We start from the raw sequence: 27,758 nt of genomic DNA, 5'->3' as shown, positions 1-27,758 counted from the left end.
AATTATTCTTGTGACTAAAAGCTAGTCAGGAGTTTCTGGACATTTCATGTCATATCACTGAGATTCTAAAAAATTTAAACAGCTATTGGGTGGAATGTTGTGTTCAAGGCTCAGAGTGTATATCAATTTCTATTGCTGTCAAACATTTCAGTGTCAGTAAAATACATTTTAGGAATAGCTGTCAGCTTTATGACTTCTTTATAAGCTCCAACCTCAAAGAGCACTGAAGTTGCAAGTTCTTCCAAGCCAATGAAGGGAAACTATATAACTGCAATTCAGGTCTTTTCTGAGCATCTCTCATGTTCAAGAGCTTTAATTAATGAGGATGTTGTTTTGGGGGTAGGTGGGATGGGGGAGAAAAGACCAAAAGAAAGACCATCTAAAATCCAAGTAATGGGGAAGGCAGGAAAATTTTTTAAATTATCTTTCTTATGTAAACATCCCTCATTCTAACAACAATGTAGCTTTTCCATTTCTTAGTGGGTAAGAGAAGCTTGCAGTATGGAAGAGGTATGTCCAAGTTAACTACCTATGTGGGACATGCGTTATTAAAGGGCATGAAATTTGGAGAAAATACAAGTCTGAGTTGTTATAGGAATGCACATACAATCACCTGATGACATTTCTTAAATTAATGGGGCCAAATAAGAAAGAGCAGATAAGTGGAATGAGTCTGCCTTTTATTCTAACTGAAGTAACCTGATTTCTTTAGGCAGAAATGTTGACAAATGTAAGGTATTTCATTTAGCATAAACGGCATATCAAATAAATAAATGTAGGCAATTTATCCTATTATGGTTCAAAAGCATAAAATTTATGCAGACTTTTTTTTTTTTAGCAACCCCACTTATCTACTTTGATTGGGATCAAAATTCAGAGCCACAATCAATGGAGATTACTTCAGACAGCCATAATCAAATGAAATAGCCTTTCCCAGCAGCTCTAATTACATGATTTACTTACTCATTTTTTATGACAGAACTGTCTTCTGTGAGGACGGAGCCAACTGCTCCTTCCGCATGTGCCAGTCTGAAAAGTAAGAATGAGGGCATTAAAACAGGGGTTAAGAAAATTAAGCTCCTTTTACATTCACTGAGTAGAGTGGTTCTTATTACCCACAATAAAAGGCAAAATTTCAAAATTACTTGTGATTCACATAAAATAAATTTCTAATCCTGGGCTGTTAAAATAGCAAGACTGTAACACATTTTTGAAATGCTTAAGGATATTCCTAGAGTTGTATTGGATCAAGAGAGACAATTCATGTAAAGTACTTTTTTTTAACCCTGAAAGCTCTATATAAATGTCAGTTAACACTCTTTTAAAAGGGATCATAATCAACACGTATTCCTACTCTTTGGAGTTAAATTACTACAAAGTTGTACGTGAGTTAAACCACTGAAAAAGCTGAGTAGAGTTCTAGAGGAAGGATGAGAAACAGAGTTGGATAATTATAGATGTGAGGAAAACAGTAATGACCTCCTAAGTCTAGCTAGCCCATGGGGACCCATATGATGACAGGATAGTTATGGCCTAAAAGTCCAGTGCTATGGGTACGGAAGATGACTGGAAAGTTGCAGGTATGTTTGGATTATCTGACTCTGAACATGTGGTTAATTTCCCATGAATTCAAGATGCCTTGGGTTTGTCTGCTCAGCAGCCAGTGAGTTTCAATCTTAGAACAACATAGTGACTACATTAAAATCCCCATGACAGAAGAAAAGAAGAAGATGGCCATCGTCTTCCCAATAGAATTGTGCCAGTAGAAGTGAACAATGCAGGAATTCGTAGGGCATTCAACGCTTTTACCTGTAAAATGGGGATAATAACAGCACCTACTCACCAGGGTGACTGAGGATGAACTGAGATGAAGTTTGTAAAGGGCTCTGCAAACCTCACAGCCTTATAAATATGCCGGCTACTTCAACAGAAAATGCAGAAAAGTTATCTGGTGATATGAAATGCTTGCCAATGTGAATGTACCTGGGTATCTCAATGCACTTGGAAAAACACAGAAGGAACAAAAGGAATTACTGCTGGTGCTAACAGATGAGCTGGAAGATGCCATTCTGAAGATGTCAGTCAACAACAGTCAGTGGTTCAGGGCACCTGTTCAGTGTGTGGGTGATACAGGGCCTGAGAACAGAGACCCCCAAAGATGAGAGTTTGTCACTAGGCTATAGATTTGGAAGAATTTTTTAGAGTAAAAGTTTTTTTTAGAATTTGGTGGCTATGACTGGATGATGCTATCAAGACTCCCAATGATTTTACCTGTAGGAGAAGTATAAAAGAGCACAAGTGTAGCAAATGTTAAACTTTAAGGTTTAATGCAAACCCATTTTCGTGAAGCCTTCCAGATGGACCATGTATGTTGTTGTTGAGTTTTTTTAGTCATGTATGACTCTTCATGACTATTTTGGGGTTTTCTTGCCAAAGGTACTAGAGTATCTTTGCCATTTCCTTATCCAGCTCATTTTACAGATGAGGAAACAAGCAAATAGGGTTAATGGGCACAGGGCAGTAAATGTCTGGGGCTGCTTCCAAGCCTAGTGCTTGAACCATTGAGCCACCTAGCTGTCCATGAATCAATAATAGGCAGGTTTTTGCCAAATAATTTTGAGCTCAAGGTGAAATCTCAAATATCTTATATATTAAATTACTTTGCAGCATAAGAAAAGTTACAGGATCATAAATTGTTAGAGCCAAAAAGGGCCTTGTAGCTCATCAGACCAGCTCTTTCATTTCACAGTGAGGCAACAGAAGCCCAGAATTCAAGCGACTTGCCTAAGGCTATATATAATTAATGGTAAGGTCTAAAACCCAGGTCTTCTCATTCTTACAGCCTAGCGTTAATCATGAAATATAGTACAGCACATCCTTCTGGAGCTCTGTGCTTATGAACTAGGTGAGCATAGACAAAGTTCATAATCATCCCAATAGTCAAATCTTACCCCATGATTCAGTCTGACCACAGACTCCTAATCCTAGGGATATTTGGAACCTAGTCTCAGGTGACAGAGAAAGAGCAAATTCTTTCCCTCAATCCTTCCCCCTCTCTTTCTCTGAGTGAAGTAATCAAAGCAAAAGTATCACTGTTTCTGGAGCAGAGGCATGTTAAATGAGTGTCTGATACATCAATTCACTATCCCTCAACTTGCCAAATCAGCACACCCTTCCCTGGCTCCAGCTCCCCTATCCATGTTGTCTTTTACATTTCTTTAGGATGTAAGCACCTTGAGGGCTCTTTTTGCTTTTTGTTTTCCCAGGACTTGGCACAGCAGCTGGAACTAAGCACTTAATAAATGCTTTTTCTTCCAGTCATAGCCCCATGGAATGTTCCATAGGAAAGGATCATCATAATCCCCACTTTTAGAGATGGAGACCTGACATCCCCAACCTCCTCCACAACCCTGTTATGGACCCTAACATTCCATCAACACTTACATGGCTAATATATGGAACCAAGTATGTAACCCTTCTTGAAGCCGCTTACATTTTCCATCTGTACCACCTTGCGGAGCAGAATGAATTGTATAAAATGTATGACCGACCCACTGTCTGAAATTTTCCTTGTTTCCTAAATGTTTTAAAGCACCCTCCATTGAGCTTCATGGGAAGTTCTGTGAATCACACTTAGTTATGTAGTTAGTATATTAAGAAACCAGTCTGCTCTTCACTAGAGAGCAATTCCTTCTTCTTGTGTGAAGGAGCACAGAATCATAGTATGATATCATAGAAAAAGTTCTGTATGTACTGTGAGATGGCATGTGGCTTCCAATTCTGCTGCCTCTAATACATACTATTTCTGGGACTGCAGAAAAACTACTGAATTTCTCTAAGGTCAGGTTGTTTGTTGACTGGGGGTGAATAATTACTCACAGGTTATGGGAATATAGTATTAAATCTTAGGCAGGCTTATAATAAGGAACAAATGAGATAATTATGTTAAGCCTCTTGTAAATTTTAAAGTGTTAAATAAATGAAAGCTAGTATTAACTGGTATTATTTCTAATAAGACACATGGAATCCCTCCTCTGCGCGTTTTAACACTTCCCTTATTTAATACCTGTACAGATACATGTGGCACATACACAGATATGCACAAAATCCCCAAAGTCAAAGTGCGAATTTATGCTTCAGGTTTAATAGCTTAAATGGTCTAATACATTTGGGGCATACTGCATATATAATGCATAATGTATATATACATTATACTGTATGTATAATGTATAAATGTATATAATGTGTATATAATGTATAAAACATTTGCTATGTGCCAACATTTATTTATGGGATAACTGAATTAGGATAGGAAATCATATTGGAGAAAATAAAAATGATCTCAGGTACTTGAGTAATGACTAAAACAATCCCGTTATTCTTTGCTGGGTGTATCATTCAAGGTAATTCAATAAGGGGGTAGGTAGGTGGTGCAATGGACAGAGTACTATACCCACAGTCAGGAAGACCTAAATTCAAATCCAGCCTCAGACATTTATTAACTGTGTGACCCTATGCAAGTCACTTAACTCTGTTTGCCTCAGTTTCCTCATCTGTAAAATAAGCTGGAGAAGGAAATGGCAAATCACTCCAATATCTTTGCCAAGAAAACCCCAAATAGGGTCATCAAGGGTCACTTACTCCTGAAGGGATTAAACAACATTAAATAAAGAGGCCCTAAAAATTCTTGATGATAACAGCTTTAACCTTCTTTTCAATACTGGTTAGTCTAAAGCATGCAGTAGAACCCCTAGCCCAGAGACTTCTCCAACATGTAGCAGTAGAGTTCTATGGTGAGGTTCTCAAATCTTTTTATTTCGGAAGATTAGAAGATGTAAATTGGGCCCTCCTGGGGAAATGAGGAATCCCCCTTTCACCTCCATACATGGTTCCGCTGAGAGCAGAGCCACAGCAGTAAAAGGACAATGTTCTGTAAACTGTGTTAAAACCCAGATTAACTGAGACTGGAGATGAATGTTAAGGACAAGAAGGACATTTATAGCTATAATGGGTCAAAAGAATGGAGAAGAATACTATTCATGCTGGAAGGTATGATAAGAACGAGTTCAAGTAATCAGGATCAGACATATGATTTCACAGAGGACTGAGAGAACTGGCAAATGTAATTGCTGAATTGTCGGTTATTTTCAAAAGACCATAGAAAATAGGAGAGATGCTATAGGCCTGTAAGAGGGAAAATGTCCCCATTTTCAAATTAAAAAAAAAATTAAGAAAGTAGAGTCTATAAATTACAGAGCAGTGAGCTTGACTTCAGTTACAGATTATAACCAAGAGCCAAATCACTTCATCAAGAACAGGTTGTGCTAGACTAACCTCATTTTCATTTCTGACAGGACTTCTTGAATGGTGGATCAATGCAATACCATAAAATTGGCCTAGATTTTAGCTTAGTATTGCCTAATTCATCAATTCATGAAGAAGCATTAATTAGGCATCTACCATGTGCTGCTGTGCTAGGCACTGCATGAGCAAAAAAAAGCAGAAGGTGGGAGTCCATGTCCTCAAGGAGTCCACATTTTAAAGAGAAGACTCCATATACATATAAAGGAAGGTATATAATCCAACTGAGGCAGATACAGGGCAACCTTGTGAGGGAGCTAGGGAAAAGGGAAAGGTGTCAGGCAGCATGTGGCACTGGAGTCACAAAGAATAGTGGACATTCCTGCAAAGGGCAGGAAATAGAATTCTGGACATGAGGGACAGCCAATGCAAAGGCAGAGGTACAAATGAAGTGTCATGTTTGCAAAATGGCTTAATGGCTATCAAAGCTAGACCACAGAGGGCATGGAGGAGAGGAATGAGTAGTAAAGCTGGTAAAGCAATATTGTGGTCAAGTTGTGAAAAGCTTTAAATACCAAATAGACAAGCTTCTATTTGATCCTAGGGGCAAAAGAGAATCACTGCAGTTTGAGAGGAGGGGTGACATGGCCAGACCTATGCTTTAAGAAAACAACTATGGAAGCTGAGTAGGCGATGGAGTGAAGTGGAAAAGACTTGAGGCAGATACAGCAATTAGGATATTATCACAGATCCAGAAAGAGATCGTGGTGTAGTTAATAGATGAGCCAGTGATGAGGAGGTGGCTATGGAAGAGGTGTGAGGAGACAGAAACAAGATGGGACAACTGATGGACATGGGGTAATGACAGGATATAGTGTCAAGGCTGTGAACCTAGAAACCTATAAGTGGTACTGTTTATAAATGTAAAGAAGTTCAGAACAAATCATGTGAACATGAGTTCTCTTTTGGGTATTTGGATGGCATGGGTTTGAGATATCTAAAGGGCATTCAGCTTCAAATATCCAGAAGACAATTTGGGACCAGAACTTGGGAAGAGAGCCTACCACTACAATATGGGCGTTGGAGTCAATTTCATAGAGATTAAAATGAACTCCTAGGAGATGACGGTCACCAAGTGAGTGGGTGTATGTAGGAAATGGAAGAAGGCTCAGAAAAGTGCACTGGGGAAGAGCCACAGTTAATGAGAGTCTAAGGAGACTAAGACAGTCAGTGAGAGTCTAAGGAGACTAAGAAGGAGAGATTAAGAGGGAAGAGAAGGAAATAAGCAGTTATGTAATACCAACTATGTGTCAAGCACTGTAAGAAGCTAAGCACTTTACAAATAACTCATTTGATCCTCATAACAATCCTGTAAGGTAGGTGCTCTTATTATCTTCATTTTACAGTTGAAGAAACTGAGGCAGTCAGAGGTTAAGTGACCTGTCCAAAGTCACACAGCTATTCAGTATCCGAGGTCAAATTTGAACTCAAGTCTTCCTGTCTCCAGGCTCAGGGCTCCAGATACCATGTCACCTAGTGAAGAGTGACCAGTATCACAAAAACCCAGAGAGAGGCCAGTATCCAAGAGGAATGTTGGTCAGCAGTATCAAATACTAGAGAGGGGCCCAAAAGGGTCATGACTGAGAAAATGCCATCAGATTTAACAAGAAATCATTAGTAATAGTTTCAGTTGAAAGATGATTTTAGAAGCCAGATTGTAAAGGATTTAGAAAAGAGTAAGAAGAGAAATGGAAGAACTGAGTTTAGACAGATTTTTAAAGGAGTTTGGCTGAGAAAAGAAGAGATAAAAGGATGACAGCTAGCAGATAAGGAAGGATCTTGTACAGGATTTTTTAGCAAGAGGGCAGATTTGAGTGTGTCTATAGACAGCAGGGAAGGATCAGGGGAGGAATAGGGGAAGGGAGAAGAGAAAGAGACAGAGGAAGAGACAGAAAGAATGAATATTAAAGTAAGAGCAGAAAAGACAGGCAGGGATAAGATTAAGTAGAAATGTACAGGCAGAAGGGTCACCTCTTCAACAGAACAGAGTAAAGAGGAAGATCACAGGGCGTGATGACAAAGGAGAAGATGCAGACTAGGACGCTTACAACAAACAGCTTCAACTTTCACAGTCAATTATGAAAGGTCCTAGGCTCTATATGAGAGTCCTGAAGACAGAAGTTTGGGGTTAGTGGAATAGACGATCAATCCTGGAGGAGTAAAGATTTCCTTTGCTCAAGTGAAAGCTCAATTAAGATTAGATATCAGATTACTAATAGGTCCAGTCCCAGTCTGATTGGGTAACTTCCTCTATCTCTTTTCCGCAGCAGGTAAACAGGAATAGAGGGGAAGAATGATGAGAGTAGCCCAAAGTTGGAGTTTGGAACTGAGTAGGCAGTGACAGGACAAGGGAGTCTGGGATTCCCTTGAATTCCTTCACTAAGGGGTTGAGACCAGAAAGAGAATGTAGGGTTGAGGGTCCAAGGAAATACTAAGCTATAGGAGAATTAGAAAAGATTTGATTAGATAGAACCCTTTCCCTTCCAAGCATTACATGTACGTCAATGGCAAGATGAAGGCTGTGACTTCCCCTCTAAGTAGGTAGTTGAGGTGGGATGAAGGAATACCAGGTCATGGTGGCTGAGAAACTGAGGAACAAGGTGCTTAGTGTAGAGACTATAAACATCTAAGTTGAAGTCCCCTACTTAAGATCTGGAACTGTTCGGATCAGACTTTCAATTGCTATTTTCATTTACAGGAATGGCAGATTTTGGAAGGGAGTGGTCAGTAATATATGACTTCCATGAAAGGTTTAGAAAAAGCAGAAACATAAGATTTACTCAATTCTCTGCTTCATGGAGCAAATTTCTTCATGGAAATTAAGAATTCATAACTACCTGGTTCCCCAAATTGAACCTTATAGAGTTAAAAATCAGATAATTTCTACAAGGAGAGAAAATTACTCCACTGTCTTGGTACAAGTACAAGAACTTAAAGAATATGATGGGTCGATTTGTACTATTAATGCATTCGTTAATTTACAAATATAATTATATCAGAATATAAATACAGAAATATGAGTATAAGCATTCACATGCATAAAAAGTTATATTTTCTAAATTTCTAAAATATTTTGGGAAATATTTTCTACATATTCTTTTCCTTTTGGAATTCCTCTGGAATTATATTTTCTGTAGAAAAAATGTCTAAAAATAAATTAAGAGAAGCATTCTTGTTAAAGTCCCTTACCTGGAGGCACACTGCTCTATTTGGGAATGGGTATCATCCTGCATTTGTGAGGCCTTAAACAATCTGAAAAGAAAAAAATGACATCATATATCATGTTCAAACAAAAGCACATTACATTAACAGAAATGTTAGATCTATTAAAGCAAAGAAATCTGCCATGCAAAGAGACCACTAGGATTGTTATCCAGTGATGGAGCATTATTTATTGCCAAGAGTTTAGTAATTACCGCATGCTAATAAAATAATCTGCACATTAGCCTTCTGCGTATAAGGTCTATATATACTCACTCATATTGCACTGGCCACATACTGATGAGTGTCATAGGACTGTAGGAGGGGAAAGGGGGGGAAAACACCACAGAACAAATACTTTAATGTAATTCCAAACAACTAGGGATAAAAGAAACACTTCTTAATCGTGCCCCACCCACACACCTGGATTCAGTCTGGCCTAAAACAAGAAAACCAAAATAAACAGAAGCCAGAGTACAGCTACATAAGAAACATATTAAAATGTTCTTATTTAAAGAAAAATAAAATGTCTTACAGTCCATCTCTCAATCTATCTCTTAGGGCCGCTAGGTGGTGCAGTGGATAGAACACCAGTGCAGGAGTCAGGAGGACTTGAGTTCAAATATCACCTCAGACACTTGACACTCACTACCTGTGTGACCTTGGGCAAGTCACTTAACCCCAATTGCCTCCTCCTGGGTCATCTCCAGTCATCCTGATGAATATCTGGTCACTGAATTCAGATGGCTCTGGAGGAGAAGTGAGGTTGGTGACCTGTATAACTCTCCCTCACTCAAAACAAAGTCAAGTGCAAGTCAGGTCATCATTTCTCTGATGGCATGGTCTAGATGGCAACAAAGGATGAACACACACAATCTATCTCTATTCTCAAATCTTATAATTTGAGAAACAAATTTTTAAATAAACTAAAATTTTATAAATACACACTGGGATGAGATAGTCATCACTGCTCCTTTTCCTGTTTTTTTGTTTGTTTTGTTTTTTAAAACGGAAGAGTAAATTAGGCTATGGAGTAGAAGTCAGGAATGAGGACTGGAAATGGGATTAACACTTGGAAATAAGAGGCTCGCTGCTTTCTTCTGGGGGAGCAAGTCTAAAAGCATCTCCCCTCTACTCTATAAATTCCAGGGGCTCCCTACAACCTCCAGGATCAAATATTAGAATATTCTGGCTTTTAAACTCCTTCATAACCTGGGTCTTTTCCTATCTTTCCAGTCTTCTTATTTATCACTCCTCTCCATGGACTCTATAATATAATCCAGTAACATGAGCCTCCTAGCTCTTCTTTGGACAAGACAATCCAGTGCCCTACTCTTAGCATTTCCAAAGACCATCCTCCATGCCTGGAATGCTCTCCTCCATCTTTGCCTCCTGCTTAGCCAAAGCACACCTTCCACAAAAAGCCTTTCTCACTCTCCCTTAATGCTAGTGCCTTCCTTCTATTAATTATTTTGGATATGTCTTCCATGAAAGGTTTAGACAAAACACAAACATACTTCATGGAACAAATTTCTTTATGGAAATTAAGAATTCATAACTTTCTGGTTCCCACAACTGAACCATAGAGAGATATAATCAGACAGTTTCTATGAGTAGAGGAAATTATTCCATTGGCTTGGTACAAGTACAAGAACTTTACAGAGAATATGGTGAGTCTATTTGCACTATAACGTATTTATTATTTTTACAAATATACAATTAAAATTATATCATAACATAAATATGGATATATGAGTGCAAACAAGTCATATGCATACAAAATTATATTTTCTAAATTTCTAAAATGTTTTGGGAAATATTTTCTATATATTGAATTCCTCCAGAATTATATTTTCTGTAGAACAAAATGTCTAAAAGTAAATTAAGGGAAGCATTCTTGTTAAAGTCCCTTACCTCAAGGCTCTCTCTCTTCTTTGGGAAGGTATCTCCTCTTCCTTTTCTTGTGGTGGTGTCTCAGGGAGTCTGCAAAGAAAAAACATGACATTATGTTACATGTTCAAATATAGGCTCATAACATTAACAGAAATGTTAGATCAACTAAAGGAATAAATTTGCCAATCAAAGAGACCACTAGGATTGTTATCCAGGGATGTAGTATTATTTATTGCCAAGAGTTTAGTAATTACCGCATGCTAATAAAATAATCTGAACATTAGCCTTCTGCATATAAGGTCTATATATACTCACTCATATTGCACTGGCCACATACTGATGAGTGTGATAGGACTGTAAGGAGGGGAAAGGGGGAAAAAACCACAGAACAAATACTTTAATGTAATTCCAAATAACTAGGGATAAAAGAACCACTTCTTAATCGTGCCCCACCCACACACCTGGATTCAGTCTGGCCTAAAACAAGAAAATCAAAATAAACAGAAGCCAGAGCACAGCTACAGAAGAAACATATTAAAATGTTCTTATTTAAAGGAAATAAAATGTCTTACAATCTATCACTGAGAAAGACAATTGAAAATAAACTAAAATAAAAATTTATCAAACACACTGGAAAGAGATGGTCATCATGGCTCATTTTTCTGGTGTTTTTGTTTGTTTGATTTTTAAAATAGAAAAGTAAATTTATAGAAAGGTGAAGGTTAAGGAGCAGAGGTCAGGGAAAAAATACTGGAAATGGAATTACGACTTGGAAATAAGAGGCCGAGTGCTTTCTTCTGGAGGGAAAAGATCTTCCTAAACAGTAGAACTGACAGCATCTCTCCTCTACTCAATAAATTCCAATGGCTCCCTATTTCTAGGATCAAATATTAAAATATTCTGGTTTCTAAACTCCTTTTTAACCTGGCCTTGGCCTACATATTCCAGTCTTCTTATTTCTCACTCCTCTCTTTGTACTCTAACACCCACTAACATGAGCCTCCTAGCTATTCTTTGAACAAGACAATCCAATTCCCTACTCTTGGGCATTTTCAAAGACCATCCTCCATACCTGAAATGCTCTCCCTTATCTCTGCCTCCAGGTCAGTGGAAGTCCCACATTTCCACAAGAAGACTTTTCCAATCTCCCTTAATGCTCATGCCTTCCTCCAGTTAATCATTTAAGATTTATCCTGTTGTTTGTAAACATGATTGTTGGCTCTCTGTTAGACAGTAAGCTCCCTAGAAGTAGACTGTCGTCTTTCTTTGTATCCACAGCATTTAGCACAGAGCTGGGATTCTGGAAGGCTTGTTGGCTGATTATGCCCAAGCTGAATGCAACAAGTGAACAGGACTAAACAACTACTCATTTCTTTCTAATTACATTTTCTAAAATGTGCTCTATAAAAACCTCATATTTCTGCAGATGATCTCCATTCAATGATTATATACTGGGCAACATGGTAAAAGTTGACATAGTCATCTTTCGGTTCCTCTCTAGGACAACACCTTGGCAGAGATTTAGATTCCAAGAAGAAAACAGCGCTGAGAAACTGCAGGAGACTTGTATGAAGTAAGCAGAACCAAGCTAAACCAATATGTATACTCTGATGGCAGTAACGTTAAACAACACAAACACCAGTCGGGTCAATGGAATGACCAATCTTGATTCTAGAGGGCACACAATTAAACACATCTCTTTCATCTCAGGAAAGGGGTAGGTAGGAGATCAAAGTATATGAATTTCTGGATAAGATCAATGTGTCAAGGTTTGCTTTGCTTAACAGTCTTCCTTTGGTTTCTTCTTCAGAACCTGCATTTAAGGAAGAATGCACATCAGCCATGCTCACTCCTCACCTGTTCAGCCCTTGACTTTCCAGACTACTTTGCTCCTCACCCTTTCCCTTTTCTCAGCTCCCTTTTATATGCTGTCTTCTGCCTCCGCTCCTTAGAATCTAAGTTCTTTGAGGGCAGGCTTAATAAATCTATCTATCTATCTGTCTGTCTGTCTGTCTGTCTATCCACTTTGCTACAAGTGAGCAAATTGTGGAGGATGGTCAGTTGGCAGAGGGAAAGAGAACTTGGAAATGACAGTGATGAGAACACAATAAAAATAATGAAAGAACAAAACCAGAAACAAATAACAACAGTTACAGAAGCAAGATTCCACATACTCAAAATATTTGAAAATCACTTAGAGTTGAACATCATTTAACCAAATTCAAACTCTAGTTTTCTATGTAAGTGCAACTACGAAACATGTAAAAATGAACTCTATTTGCTGAATTAAACTTAAAACATATTAACAAAAGCTCCTTTGGCTTCAAAAGAAAATCCAAAGAAAGAAGCCTTTGAATTATTTCACCGACACCGAATAGTCCCATTTCTATTACACATTCAGCAACAAAGGAAAATGATTTCATAGTACTATGCAGCTAGAGTTGGGCTCTATATAGCAAGAAGTTAAAAAGAACAAAAACTTTCTAATTCAAGTGAGGAACTGTAAATTAATTCTCTTTGGATCTATTTTCAAAAAAGATATTTTTATATTCTGTCTACTGGGATAAATCTTAATAGAGTTAAGATCAAGACACCTGCCTATTCATAAAATCAGTATAACAGCATATAATGTTAGCTGCTTAATGTTAAATAATAGTTGTCTGCATTCTTTTTTTTAAACTACTTTTAAAAACTGGGTATATAGGTAGCAAGTAATTATGTGAACAATTTCCTATGCATAATACTTTGGGGCTCAGTGATTTGTATTTGCTAGATACTTTCCACAAACAGAAACTACACGAGAAAATATGTCTCAAATTCAAGTGCAGTAGGGCATTCTCACAAGTTTTTATGATTAAAAGAACGTACTTTTGATCTTAATGGAAATGAGGAAGGCTTTGTGTGGCTGCTTGGCTGGTTCTTGTGAAGTTAATTCAGTTGGCCCAAAGAGTAACTCCTTGCACTGTTAGGAATGGCAAAGACAGGCAGCTGAATGGAAAAATGTTCACAGATCTTCATGTATTTGGGCAAATTATAAGAAAAGGAAATAAAATTTTAAAATATTTTCATCTAACCTTTATGTTTCACTAGGGAAAAAAAAATTAAAGAGGCCAGAAGCTAAAGATGTCAACAGTATCATAACACATTGACATTTGGTTCAGGGAAAGGAAGGAAAAAAAATAAACCAAGGATAAATCCTTCACACATAATTAGGAGCTACCCTTTAGAAAAGAATGGCTTATTTATTAGGACAAGTTAAATAATAAAACATGTTACCATGTAACCAGAGCATCTAAAGAAGGAAGTGTTCTCGCTAATGGAATATGCTAGTTGTCCTACATAAATTACTAATTTTCAGTGAATTCAAATGTAATAAAAGAAACTTAATACAATTATTCTGAATAATTTAATTTTTTTATAGCTCATAAAATAAACTTTCGGCTATTGTAATTCCTTAGGGTACTCATTATAAACACATGTCATAATGCAGACAGCATGGAAAATAGGCTTGAGACTCTACTGACCTAAAGCAATTTGCTATAAGGTGTTTTATTTTTAATATATCTTTGGCAGCATTTTAAGTTTCCTTTTACCTCTATCTTATTAAAGTGATGTAAAAGCTACAAAAAAATTTCAGTTACTTGAGTTCTGTACCTATTTAGACCTAAGATCAATGAGTTTACTATACTGATTAATGATGGATAAAATAATAATAACAATCTTTTGTATTACTCATTTTTTTTCAAGGCCCACTGACATTATAAAGTGATTTGCTTCATTTGCATCAACCTGTCAAAGGAAACGATAGGGTACATATTATTAAGCCAGCTTGCTTGTGACACTGGTGAGGCAGTTATGGAACTATCCAAATTCAAGTTGGTCAGCGATAGTCTTTCTAAGAGGACCCCCATTTTCTCACCACCCAGGCCAGTTGTGGTATTAAGAATATCTATCTACACAAGTATATCATCATGTGTTCTAGGCTAGTTATTTTCCTTCAAAAATACTGAAACAAGCTTTAAGACCAAATTGGCTTAGGAGACACTTAAAGCATAGGCTCTCACCTTCAATTCCTGATCAGCTGAGGACAAAAGAATCACAAGAAGCTTCTCCCTTTTGATTGGTTGCCACATAGAGAAGCTGCCCTCATTCTATATCAGCTTAAGCATCTTGACAATATCCTTGTTTAATACCCTTCCTCTGCTGTGAATGATCAAATCTCTTTTTGTTAACTATCAGATCTTTCCTGACTTCCTTCAAGTCTCAGATAAAACACCATCCTTTCAAGGAGCCTTTCCTGGTCCCATAAAATCCTAGCATTTTCCCTCTAAGACTACCTCCAATTTACTTTGCATAAAATCTCATATGAACATAGTTGTTTTCCTGCCATCTCCCTCTCTCAGTATATGAGGTAGCTGAAGGCAGGGACTTTTTCCTTTTTTCTTTTATTTGTATCCCCAGCATTTAGTATAGGCTCTAGCACTTAGCTTAACAAATGTTTATTAACTAAGAGAATTTCATTTCATTCTAACATAGAACCTAAACTACTGGTAGAATAGACCATTCAGGATACAATCACATTATCAATGTTCTTTAAAAAAAGTTTTTTTTTTTACATTACCATAGTCTTCCTCAATGCCCTGTCTCTCCCTATTTCATATAATAAATTGCATGTTTTAAAGCCAAAAAAAAGGGAAGAGAAACAAATCAGTATAATTTATTAATGCACCAAAATACTCTGAAAATGTGCCATGTACAACACTAGAGATCTTCCCACATCTGCCAAGGGGTGCGTGGGACTGGGGTCTCTTCACTTCTCTTCCTTCAGGCCACGCTCGTTCTTTACAATTTTACAAAACTTTTGATTATTTTGTGGGGGGCAAGGAGGGTGGGCAGGCGGGGTAGTTCTTTCCTCTCTACATCATTGTAGTCATTGTGCATACTGTTTTCTTGGCTCCACTTATAATTGCACAAAGACAAATAATTGTTTTTCTAAGATGAAAATAATCATAAAGAATCATGGTCTAGAAAGGAATTCCTGCATCACATACCACAGTCTCCTAACCACCCTGAGACTGGAGGAGAAAGTACGTGTTTATTATTAAAGGTATTTGGGGAAATCAATTGCACTTTCTTGGGAGTCAGTAAATGCCTTTCTAAAGTAAATACAACGTCTGGTTCACCCCGTACTAACTTTTGGAGCTCAACTGCCCTTGATTTACCTTTGGGAGAAGTGGAAAACAACTGGGTAGCATTCTTTAACCACTTCTGCCCTTTTCATTTATTTACAAAGACAAAGTCTGCCTAAAACAGCTATAAAATTCAATCAATACATCTTAGCATGGGTTTCCCTTTCCTTATTTTGGCAACTGTTCATTAAAAAACAATCTCAGTAACCAATTACACTTTCCAACATAATCATGTATAATTACTGGCCACTGAATGCTAGGCTGCCACATGGTGCAAATAGAATGAGTCCTATTAGAATGTCTAATATACAGTAGAAATAACTACAAAACAAGTTACCAGTTCACCAATCCCTTGCTGTTCCCCAGTCACTCCACCTTGACAAGAGTCAAATAAATGAGCTATTACCCACCCACATAAATGGCTATTTACTCTATGACAGTAAAAACGTGGCTGCTAAACCTTATGCAATATGACTTATATTAGGATGATAAGATTAGTCAAGGCACTGAATACACTGCTCCACTGGAGTTAGTACTTATAGCTTTTGCTTCTAATAAGGCTTTGCAGAACTCAGCTCCTCTTTGTTTTCTTATACAAATGTTAGCTGGTCTATGTGTGAGTAACGTGAGGCATATTCACCATCACCCCCAGCCCCCAAAAAACCAACAACACACAACACAAATTACTCAGAAGAGCAAAGAAGATCTTTGCCACCTTGCTTGCTTCTTCAGTAACTTCTGGGATAGCAAGTTAACAAGGAATGAGATTATTAATAACAACATTAAATCTGACACACGAAAGCAAAAGATGATACCAAAGCCCAAAGTGATCAAATTTATCCTGGCAAATCATGTGAAAAATGTTGGTACTGGGGGCATAAATGTTAACAACTTTTCCAAAGTGACACTGTGTCCAGCTCAGACCTACCAAATTATCCCTTTAAATGGCAGCTTTCCGAGTTAATGTTTTACATTATCACAGATGGAGAGTAAGAAGGGCCCTCAGAGGTCATGTAGTCTCACCTCCTCATTTTATAGATGAGGAAACTAAGGGCCTGATTGGTTTCATGGTTTTCAAAAGGCCTCTCGATAGTGAAAGAGCCATATATGAAGCAAGGTCCTGACTTGCAAACCAGTGCTCTTTCTAGTATTTACAAAGACAAATGAATTATACTGAGAAAAATCACTTACACATAACATAGAATGATGCATCAAATATTAAAACAAACAAGTGATATCATACATAGAAATGAGAGGCAGACAGATATAGAAATATAAATGTCCAAAAATGTAAAGAATAACAACAACAAAAGAAGGTGTAGAAGTGCCCTTCATTTACTTATGATTTAAAAAAAAAAAAAGTAATTTCCTTGAGTAACTTCTGGTTGTGGACAAACTCTTAGTTCACTGAACCTGGATCATTAAAAACAAAGTAAAAAGCTAAGTGTGGTGGTGTAAGCTTGCATCCCATGCTTGGGTGTGGATTAAGACTAGAAGATCTCCTGAACCGAGATGCTAAGCAGCAGTGGCCTACGTAGATGGGTGTCCACACTAACTTCTGTGAGCCTCTATCACATTCTCACTTTGAGTGAGGGACACCCATTCAATGAATAGGCTTCTTTAAGTAGTTACTCAAGGGATGGGCCTGGAGTTAGGAAGACCAGAATTCAAATCTGGCCTCAGATACTTACTGTGTGGCCTTGGGTAAGTCACTAAACCCTTTTCCTGCATCGGTAAATTGCAAAAAGGGGCAAGCATCGTCTACTTCACAGGGATGTTGCAGGATCAAAGGGGATAAAATGTATAAAGCATTTAGAATAGTGCCTGGCACATAGTAAGTGCTTAATAAATGCATGTTTCCTTCTTTTCCTCTCCTGACTTCAAGTCCAATGCTTTTTCTATTGATCGTAGATCCTTTTTATTTAATTTATTACTTAAAGTGAAATAAATTCTTCATTCAGAATATCAGTCTACCACATGTGTGCATCACATAAAATAAATCAAATGAGTGTTCTATGAGACTACTGGAAATGAAATGATAAAACACTTAGTCTCATTTTTTTTTTACATGATGCATCCCGACTGTAAGGTCCTGTGATTTTCCAAAACGGATTCAACATTGCGGAGAAATTATTCATGAAGGTGTAGTGGAATCTTCCATTTGCACTAGATGACTTACACCTTTCATGGGCAAAACAGAATTAGCTGTAAGTTTTTGAAAGCCAAAAACTTCACTTCGCAGTTAAGACATACCAATTATTTCTTATTATAGTTTTTTCATTGGGAAACAATAGAAAAGAGATCCTTTCATTCATTTTAAATCAAACAGCAAAATTGCAGAAATGCTTTGCCACAGTCATTTTGACAGACTCTTTTCATTCTCTCACCAGGGCTGTTTGCATACAGGTGTGTCTGTATGCAAAGATTTACCTTGATTTTTGTCTAACAATTATTCATTCTATTCTCTAGAAGATGTTGGTTATTCCCTTTAGTTCTATAATGAAATTACACACACACACACACACACACACACACACACACACACACACACACACACAAAATAAATAAAATGAATTTTTGGGGAAAAATACTTTAATCCTAGGTATTTCTTCTCAGTAATTTTTGAAATTCACTGTGGTCTCTTATTTTCCAAATTATCTTTTGCATTTTTATTTTGTAAAGAGTTTTTGTCCTTTAGGATATTAACTTGAAGCAATATCTCTTTACGTTAGGTTATGGAATCCAAAATTCATTTCACCATTTTGAACACTATTTCTTTTTGTTCCCCAACTATAATCTCTGGGGAAAGGATTAATTCTCTTTGTTAGTCTATTCTCACATAACGTTCCACTCCTTTATTCTTTCAATGGTTACAGAACTCACAAAGATCAAAAGTTTTAGAGATAATTGGAATTTTGTGACCTTTGGTAAGTTTTATAGTTGAGATTATAAAAGGTACACAGTTAATACAATGCAAAGCATGCAATAGGAACTATAGAATTATCAACATGAATAGAAAAACATATGAAAAGGATGGACAGTGATTTAAAGTCAAAATTCACTTGTAAGACTAGCCAGGAAAAGATGGGAAAATAAACGTAAATTTTATGAGTCTGAGGCAAACATACCATGCTAAACTTACATTTTGTGCTGTTATTTCCAAAAGCAAATAGTTGAAAAAAAACTTTCTATAAATAAAGATTTGATAAATTTTATCAAAAAGAATATTTTTCATTAAAATTCTTTGTACTTATTCTTTTTGTAACACTAAATAAAAGTTTAAGTTGAGGTTCTAGAAAAAAATGGAAACTCACTTTTCTAATTTGTTACCATCCAGAACGGTCTGCACAGGCAGGTAGCCAAGCCGGGGTTTGGCAAAGTGCTTCTTCGATCTGAACTTATTTCTTAACACCCTTGTGAAGTCTCGGACATCTTCTCCAGATGTTGTCTATGAGGGTAAGTAAATCCAAAATCTCTAATTAGAATTATAAAAGACAGTTATTTACAGTAAGAGCAGAGGGAAGGAAGATGAGAAGGGGACATTTCTGAGGACAGATCAATTCAGCAGTTATGTGGTTCTGAAATGTGACATAATTTAAGTTATGAAAGCATGGAGCTCCAAGATCTCAGGGACTATCATATATACTAACTAGGTAAATGGTAGGTTTCTTTTTTCTGTTCAGAAATAAATGATCAACTGGAACTTTTCCTAAAACTCTTGTAACAGATCCAGAAATACCAAAATTAAAACAATAAAAACTGGTCGGTTTTGGAAATGCTTGTTGCAGATCCAGGACACATTTTTAAAAAACCATGAAGATAAAACTTGACAATGGCTGTTTCTGTTTGAGAAGCTGAATCAATCATAAGACTTCTGGTACTTCATGAGCCTATTAGATAATATAATAATAATAATAATGATGATGATAAATAATGGTAATTATAACAATAACTGACATTGATATTATGGTTTATTCATTTTCCACCCATCTGAACTCCTTTGGACTGAATTCCATCGTGTCCCCAGGACCCTCCTTATCATCCTGCGAGACTGTATCAACTCTGGTACTTGAACATCATCAATACTCTTAGTATCCTATGCTTCTCTGATTAGAAGCCTGGAGGGAAAAGCAAAGTGCCCCTCTCAAAGCCTGCATTTAAAGAGGGGCTCCCAGGTCAGCCACTTCTTCATTTTCTACATAGCTGCACTTATCTGGATTGGACTTCTTCATCCTTCCTCTCATGCCTTTCTGTTGGCTTCTCCCTTACCCTCTTTGGTGTCTTATCTTTCCCAATAGATTGTAGACTCTTTGAGGGGAGAGACCAGTTTTTCCTTTTGTATATCCACAGCACTTAGCATAGTGCCATGCATATAGGAGGCATTAAAAAATGTTCATTAGACTAACTTTTTTTAAAGTGCTTTCAAAGCACTTTATATGTAGCATCTTATAACTGACTAAGATTGTGAACATTGATTATTAAAGGGAGAGTGCATAGAAATAGGACAGTTAGAAGGTGGGATGGGTTTAAAATAAAGATGGTGGTTTTAGTTTAGACATGGGTTTGAGGAGTTAGGGAAGGATATAACACAGCTGTTTGGAAATATGAGGCTGCCATTTAGGGGAGGTATCAAGATTAGGATACTGATTTGGGGAATCATTTTATAGAAGTGCTAACTGAATCTATGGGAATGGATGAAATCACAACTGAGGTAAATATACAAAGAAGAACAAGAAGACCCAAAGACATCTAATGTAATGGAGGCAGAATAAGAGACAATTTTGCCAGGGAAGAATGACACTGGGTCACCTGATCAGATAGAGGAGGAATTAGGAAATAGATCACAGTAAACAACAAGTGTGATGCAGTCATTTGAGATGATGCACTTCAACAGAGACAATTCTTGCTTTACAATCTATATCACTGAAATTTGATTTTATGTAAAGAATTCTGAAAGAAATCTGCATTCCAAAAAATTTACAAAGAAGAAATGTTCCAAGAAGTGAGTAATAACAAGATTGTAAAATTAGCACAAGAATTGAAGCTAGACGTGACTGAGAATGATGTGGAGGAGTTGATTGAGTCTCAAGGAGAACTGTCAAAGAAGTATCTGATTGAGCTGGTGGGTGCAAAGTTGTAGAAGAAGGGGAAGCTTTGGAACTGTAGACTGAACCAAAAAGTTTCACAAGGAAACAGATGCCAGAAGCATTTCATCGTTTGAGTGAATTTTTTTTTCTTATATGGAAAAGATGGATCCAAATTCCTCAAGATTTTAAAAGTTTAAAGACTTAGTTGAGGATAACATCGCTTACTATCATCAGACATGAAAAAAAAAGAGCCACTATCCAAATGTCTCTCAAAAGTTCATTAAAAAAAGTTATGCAGCCAATTACAGTAAAGTGATAAAGGCTAGGTGCAGTAGGTGGGGAAGGGGCACCATACTGCATACCTTTGTTTAATGTAGTATATAGTATTGTGCCTACTTCATCATTAATTTTATCTTTCATTTCATAATTCAGTTTATTATCATGGTACAGTATTTAATGTCAGGATTTTAGTACCTTTTAATTTTTTAAATTTATATATATTTTATATTATTTATATTATATTTACATTATTTTATTATTTAGTACATTTTGAGTACCTTTTATGACCTGTATAAAGGTATTCTTTTACAGATCCCTTTGCTATGTAGGCTAAGTGAAGTAGGTGGGTAGGGATAAATTCACATTATGTAAAAGCAGCTTTACTTAGAGGTTTATGAAATGGTCCACTTACATAAAGCAAGAACTGTCTATTTGTGGACATTTGTGGACATCTCTTTGTCCAAAGCAGAACAGTAAATGATTTCTTGAATTATCTTAAAAAATAATTTCACTTTTCAAAAAGCAGAAGAATCAACAAAAATAAATTTCACCTACAGCTAAATATCGCTAGTAGGGCTGCTGGTAGCTAGGGAGGAAATAGTACCTACTTTGGAGGGAACTGACCACTCCCTCTTTAGAGTTTTGAGGAGGGGTAAAAAGCCACCCATAGAATGACATCCACACTGAAATTTGGGAGAAGTGATTTCAGAGGAATCAGGAAAAAGAGAGCTAATCTATGCCCCCTGAAGATAGGCATAACTTCCATGAAAAGGGAGGTGACTGTCCTGTGGTGCTCTTCTGTGATCAGACCACCTAAAGACGGTTGCATTTAGTTATGGGTATTTTAGGAAGAACATTGACAAGACGGCAAATTTCCAGACTAGGGCAAACAGAAAAATGAGTCTATGTCATATAAGAGTCACTTGAAGGAATTGGGGAGAGTTAACCGAGAGAACAGAAGACAAGGTGCCTTATGGTAGCCATCTTCAATTATCTGAAAGGCTTTCGTGTACAAGAAAGATAAGACTTGCTCTGTTTAGTCACAATGGACAGACCTAAGGGCAATGGAGGAAAGCTGCAAAGAGGCTGAAACTATTACTGATATCACAGTAATGTTATGCATTTTCTCAAGAAATGGATGTTAATTCTATGATTACAATGAAAGAAATTCATTACTCTCATAATCTAAAACACTGAGTACTGATGAAACTCTTTGTGTATGATACCATTATAACTTGTCATTCAGAAGTATGCAATTTATGTATTCTGATAAAAAGAATATCCTTGCTTTTTGTCCATTACCTAAATGCATCTAAGTTATATATAACAAATTTGTTGTTTGCTTACCTAAAAGTTACAAATTTACTAAATGTCTACCTAAATCTAAATCTCCTCAGCTTGCGATTTGAAATTTGCAAAATTTCAGTGTATTTTTATATGTAACCTTGACGTTTTTTGGAGGACACACTTAATCATACATTTTAACCACTGTTCCCCAGTCATTTTCCTTTCAATGGAGAAGCCATCATCCAAGTTCTAACTCCTAGAATCACTAAATTCACTAGCACTAGGAATGTCACACAATTTAGAAGAAGCGAAAAGCAATTCATCCCACAAAAACTATGGATAACATTTACATTGGCAGCATACAATTAATTCCACTGGGATACAGCCATATTCTAGCAGAAGGAATCATGAGAAATAGTAATGCTCAAAACACAGAACTTCTAAATTTCTGTATTAAGCAGGGAACTGGTTTAGTACGGTAACAAAAATGAAAATGGTCTGCTTCTTCCATACTATCCTGCCCAGTGATAGTAGTAAGTAATATTAAGAATCTTCTGGCAAAAGTTTGACAAGATTTGGAATTGCAAGGATCAAATTGCATTTGAGACTGTGATAAGGACCACTCATAACCTGAACCACCATTGTTAATACACAGTTCTCAGCATATTGGGCAGAAGAAGGCACAAGGGTTTGATAGATTTTAGAATATTTCTACCCCAGATAACTGTGGTTATTTAATCATTTTAGTTATGTCTGACTCTCTGTGTCCCCATTTACAGTTTTCTTGGCATAGATACTTGAGTGGCTTGCCATTTCCTTCTCCAGCTCATTTTACAGATGAGGAAACTGAGGTAGACAAGTTTAAATGACCTGGCCTGGGACACAATTATTAAGTGTCTAAAAGCCAGATCTGAACTCACGAAGACAAGTCTTCCTGACTTCAGGTTGGCACTCTATCCACTGCATCACCTTTCTGCCCCCCAAATAATAAACTGTTTTGATTTTTAAAAGAGAGAGAAAATGACAAAGCTTAAATTATTTTGAAACAAAATATTTGTGCTCTTTTCTCAAGTTTGTATGAGGTGGGATTATAAAGCATTTTTCAAAGAACCATGCCAGAATACATATTCTTGTATGTAATATATATGTATATGGGACATACACATATAAATGAATATATGCATAGAGATAGATAAGAGGTGACTGATTAATGGATAAGTAGAAATAATTTGCTTGGGTCCAACAGGTAGGAAAAAAAACACTTAATAACAAGGAGAAAATCAAAGGTGTGAAGAAAAAAACTCAGTCTTTTGAGCCTATGAAGGATTATTTATCATCATCTGGAATATGTTCCAAAAGTAACATAATTTTCAAATAATATCTCCATCATGAAAATGATTCATTGCATAAATACAGAAATCAGTACTTGAAAATGATATGTGGATATTTTTGAACATGTGAACATGCCCTTTCTTTCTGTGTGATCTCTATACAAATACACAGAATTCTGTATTTTTAAAAAATCTTGGATTCACCCCACATACCTAAGCTGTTGTTAAATCTTGTCATTTCTACTTTCACAACATCTCTCCTACATATTTCCTTCTCTCTACTCGCACAGAAGCCAGTTTGGTACTGTTTCCCACCCATTACCTCTCCATTGTATTACTGTAGTAGCTTTCTGATTGGTGTCTTTGTCTCCAATGTCTCCTCACTCCAAAACACCTTCCATTCAGCTGCCAAAATTATTTTTTAAAGTTCAAGTTTGGCCACATTGTCACACTGCTCAATAAACTCCAGTTCTCCCTCGTCTTTTCCCAAGTCAAATAGAAAAACCTCTGCTTGGCATTTAAAGCCCTTTAGAACATACCTGGCCCCTTCCTACATTTCCAGTCTTTTTACACTTTAATTCTATCACATTCTACTCCCTACCCATACTGCCTTGCTTGCTATATTTTTTCACATGGTGCTCCATTTCCAGAGTCTATGTCTTTGCATTGGCTGGTCCTTTATACTTGAAATGTTTTCCCCTCTTCTCTCCCTAGTGTCTTCCCTGGCTTCCTTCAAGATTCAACTCAAACCCTATCTTCTGCTAGAGTCCTTTCCCTGTTTCCCTTACCAAGAGTGCCTTCCCTTTGTGATTAACTTCCATTTACTCTGTATATATGTTGTATGTATAAAGTACTTACATGTCTTTTTTCTTATTAGAATGGGAATTTTCAGAGGGCAGAAAAAATGTCACTGCCATTCTTTGTATACTCAGTGCTTAACAGAGAGCTTGGTACCTAGTAAATGCTTAATAAGTGCTTGTTGACTGAGTAGAAAGCTGGGAAGTTCTACTTTTCCTCCCATGGCTCTAAAAAGATACCAAAATTTCTCTTTATCTTGACACTTTGGTGGATCCATGATTTCATTACCCTTTTTCTGACAGAGAGGAGAAACTCTGTCTTCCTTCGCAACATGAATATCTTTTGATTCATGTTTTTCTCAAAAAAAAAAAAAAGCCATAAATCTAGGTAATTTACTGAAACACTCTCTTTTGGTTTTTTTTTTTCAAAAGTTCAGAAGAATCACCTTAGCTTTACTTTTTATGCACCAGGAAAAGATTAACAAGTACACACTATGAACTTACAGTGGATATTAACAGCATCAAGAGAGTGACAAAGACCAAGGAAACCTTTACAAATGCATGCTAAATGGCTATCTTTGAATCTCAGTTACCATCAGAAACACCAATGTCAATAAATTAAACAACATATGAAAGTGTCAATGAATTATCCCAAAAGACACCTTGAGGAAAAAAATGACCAAAATAAGTCCTGAGTAAAGCCAATAAGAAAAGCCAGTAAAGATCCAAGAAGGAAAGGTTTTTCATCCTATCCAGCCTCAGACATTTCCTAGCTATGTGACCCTGGACAGTTCACTTACCCTCTGTCTGCCTCCACTTCTTCAACTCTCAAATAAGGGTGGTAGTAGCACCCATTTACCAGAGTTACTGTGAGGAGCAAAGGAGATAATCATTGTAAAGGGCTTTATGAATCTTAAAGCACCATATAAATGTTGGCTAGAGTAGGAGTATTATTTTTTAATCCCTCAGAAATTTTTGTACTATTCAAAATGAAATAAGGAAAAACTGACTTATTAAATTATCTTTTCTGATTTAAAATCTCCAAGATTTGTCATATCACATATTAATAAGTTATTCATGATGTGTATGCATATATTTACTATATAAAAGTACATTACAGAAATACAGAATTTTATAACTGAAAGGGACCTCAGTGACCCATCCATGCATAAAAAGAATTCCCTCTATAAAAAAGTAGCTAGTTTTCATTTAGTTCTGTTACAATACTTTATTATAAAACTGAATATTTTATCTTTCAATGTCAATGGCTGTGGATAATTAACTATCAATCCTTTTTTTTAAAAAAATTGCATGAACTCCTGGATAAGGCTGAGGTCTTTCCCCATAGTTTGAAATAGCAATAGCAGTAACAAAGACAAATGGGGAAACTAGATATTCTCGAGTTCTAGAATCCATGTTACTAGGAGCAAGTAGACTCTCAGGAGAACTCTCCTAGAACAGTTCAGGAAGCCTCAGAGACTTGTTGATAACCTGGATAATTACCAATCAAGTGTGTAACTTGAAATAATGCAAAATAATCTAAACAGATGGATTTTATCATAGGACCAAAAACCTTAACTCCTCATTCTTGAACTCTATAAAAACAAAATGATTTGTAATCTTCCAAATATCTTTTCTGGGGTGCTATATTCTTGGTACCTTTACATAATTCCTTTAAAGGGTCAGTGCTACCACAGAAAGAAGAAAACACTAAGTAACCCCTAACTAGGCATATAATTTTGCAAAAGGATTTGAAGTTTTTGTGTTAAAATATGAACATGTCACTAAGAGGAAACTTTTCTCAGCAGGTTGAAACACATTCATTAAACTAAAAGGGGAAAAATCAAGGTTATGAACTATAAAACTCAGCCATTTGGGCCTCATCTGGAATATGTCCCAAATGAAAATAATGTTTGAACACCAACTTCATTAACAGGCTCATTTAATAAAGACAGACATCACTACCTGTGCATGCCTCTGAACGTTGACTTTAAATACCTCTCCCCTTTCAAGTTACTTATCGTTAAAAAGGTTGTAAAAACAATTCAAAGTTTTGTCACTGTTTCTAACACGATGAATTTTGGAGAACACAGCTCCACAGATGAGAAGAATTCAGTCAAAAATCTCAAACCACTAGTCTTACTGGGAAAATGCAAAACAGAAAGGCCAATATCATCAGATTTTGGCAAGATGAACAAGTTGCGTAATGTCATCTAAAGGAAAATGGATTTGGTAGACATGGCATCTTCTCAAAGGTCTACTATGGCACCTTAAAAATGCACTAAATTTATTGAAAGAACAGTGTAAGGCCAGTAACAACTGAAAAACTGCCTCAGTACGTGGAGGTCAAAGAAAATAGTAATGATGCTGCATTTTTAACATACTGGCAGACGTTCAATGTCTCATCAGGAGAATCATAACTGCCCAAAAGAAACTGCACTAATTCAATCTAGGCCTCTCCAAAAAATGAATAAGCACTTTCTTATGCTCTATTTCCATAGCAACAGAAATACATTGAAAATGGGAGTCAAGGGGGGGGGTAACGTTTGTTGCTAGTATCTTATAACGACAAATATAGACTCGATAGAAAAAACGGTCTAAAAATTGCCCCCCTCCTCCTCTTTTAAAAGAATATAGCATTACACTTAAGAGGTAGCAGACCTGGGTTTGAATGCTGACTCTGATGGTTACAAGTGTAACTCTGGGTAAGACATTTAACTTCAGTGATTCAAAATTTGTAAAATGAGGATTATAAAGCTTGTACTATCTTTAAATCAGTTACACACATTTTTTCCAGTACTCCTAAAGGCTCCCTAAAATGTGAATTTGAGGCTAATTTTTGCATTTACTGATGAATTTTAAGAAAATTTAGTTCAAGTAAGTCACTGCCCCTGAACAAACTTGCTATTTATTTCAAGTACCTACCTCAAAGATTTGTTGTGACCCTCCAACGAGATAATGCGTGCAAGGTTGTATATAAATGTCACCTATTATGGTTGCTGTTATGATTATAATGTTCAAAACTCAAAATTGTTTCAAGATTGAGTCTGTTCTACAGATTAACTTAATTAAATGCTTTTTCTACATAAAAGGATTCTTTCTGTGCCCAAATTCTGCCAAGAAATTATTCATCTATAGCTCAGGACCAGAGGAGCAAGTTTTATGAAGATCCACACCTTCACCACAATTGACAGGGACAAAAAAAGTACGCTGACTTTGGAGCAGTCTGATATTATTAATAATAACAAATATATGAAATATTTTTGGAAAGTTTTATAAGGAGAGAAATTAAGCTCTTAAGGAAGGATTGAAAATTGAAACAAAACTGACAGC

General features: G+C 36.5%; 1 protein-coding gene across 20 annotated transcripts in view; it reads right to left on the bottom strand.

Moving 5' to 3' along the window:
* The window catches only part of LOC140526901 (utrophin-like), a 558,532-nt gene that overhangs the window by 22,452 nt on the left and 508,322 nt on the right, over nucleotides 1-27,758 (bottom strand). For 16 of the 20 annotated variants that reach the window (XM_072643530.1, XM_072643537.1, XM_072643532.1 and 13 more), the window contains 6 exons: nucleotides 18,959-19,092; nucleotides 10,771-10,809; nucleotides 10,477-10,545; nucleotides 8,839-8,877; nucleotides 8,551-8,613; nucleotides 964-1,029 (listed from right to left, as the gene is read on the bottom strand). In XM_072643530.1, the coding sequence (XP_072499631.1) occupies nucleotides 964-1,029; nucleotides 8,551-8,613; nucleotides 8,839-8,877; nucleotides 10,477-10,545; nucleotides 10,771-10,809; nucleotides 18,959-19,092 (410 nt within the window). Of the gene's footprint in view, nucleotides 1-963; nucleotides 1,030-8,550; nucleotides 8,614-8,838; nucleotides 8,878-10,476; nucleotides 10,546-10,770; nucleotides 10,810-18,958; nucleotides 19,093-25,225; nucleotides 25,293-27,758 lie in introns of those variants that run through there. The other 4 variants (XM_072643536.1, XM_072643535.1, XM_072643539.1 and 1 more) reach the window with 4 other exon arrangements.

Source organism: Notamacropus eugenii, chromosome 2 (genome assembly GCF_028372415.1).
Source record: "Notamacropus eugenii isolate mMacEug1 chromosome 2, mMacEug1.pri_v2, whole genome shotgun sequence".
NCBI classification, from domain to species: Eukaryota; Metazoa; Chordata; class Mammalia; order Diprotodontia; family Macropodidae; genus Notamacropus; species Notamacropus eugenii.
The sequence above is the reverse complement of the archived record's forward strand: the minus strand, read 5'-3'. Positions and strand labels throughout refer to the sequence as shown.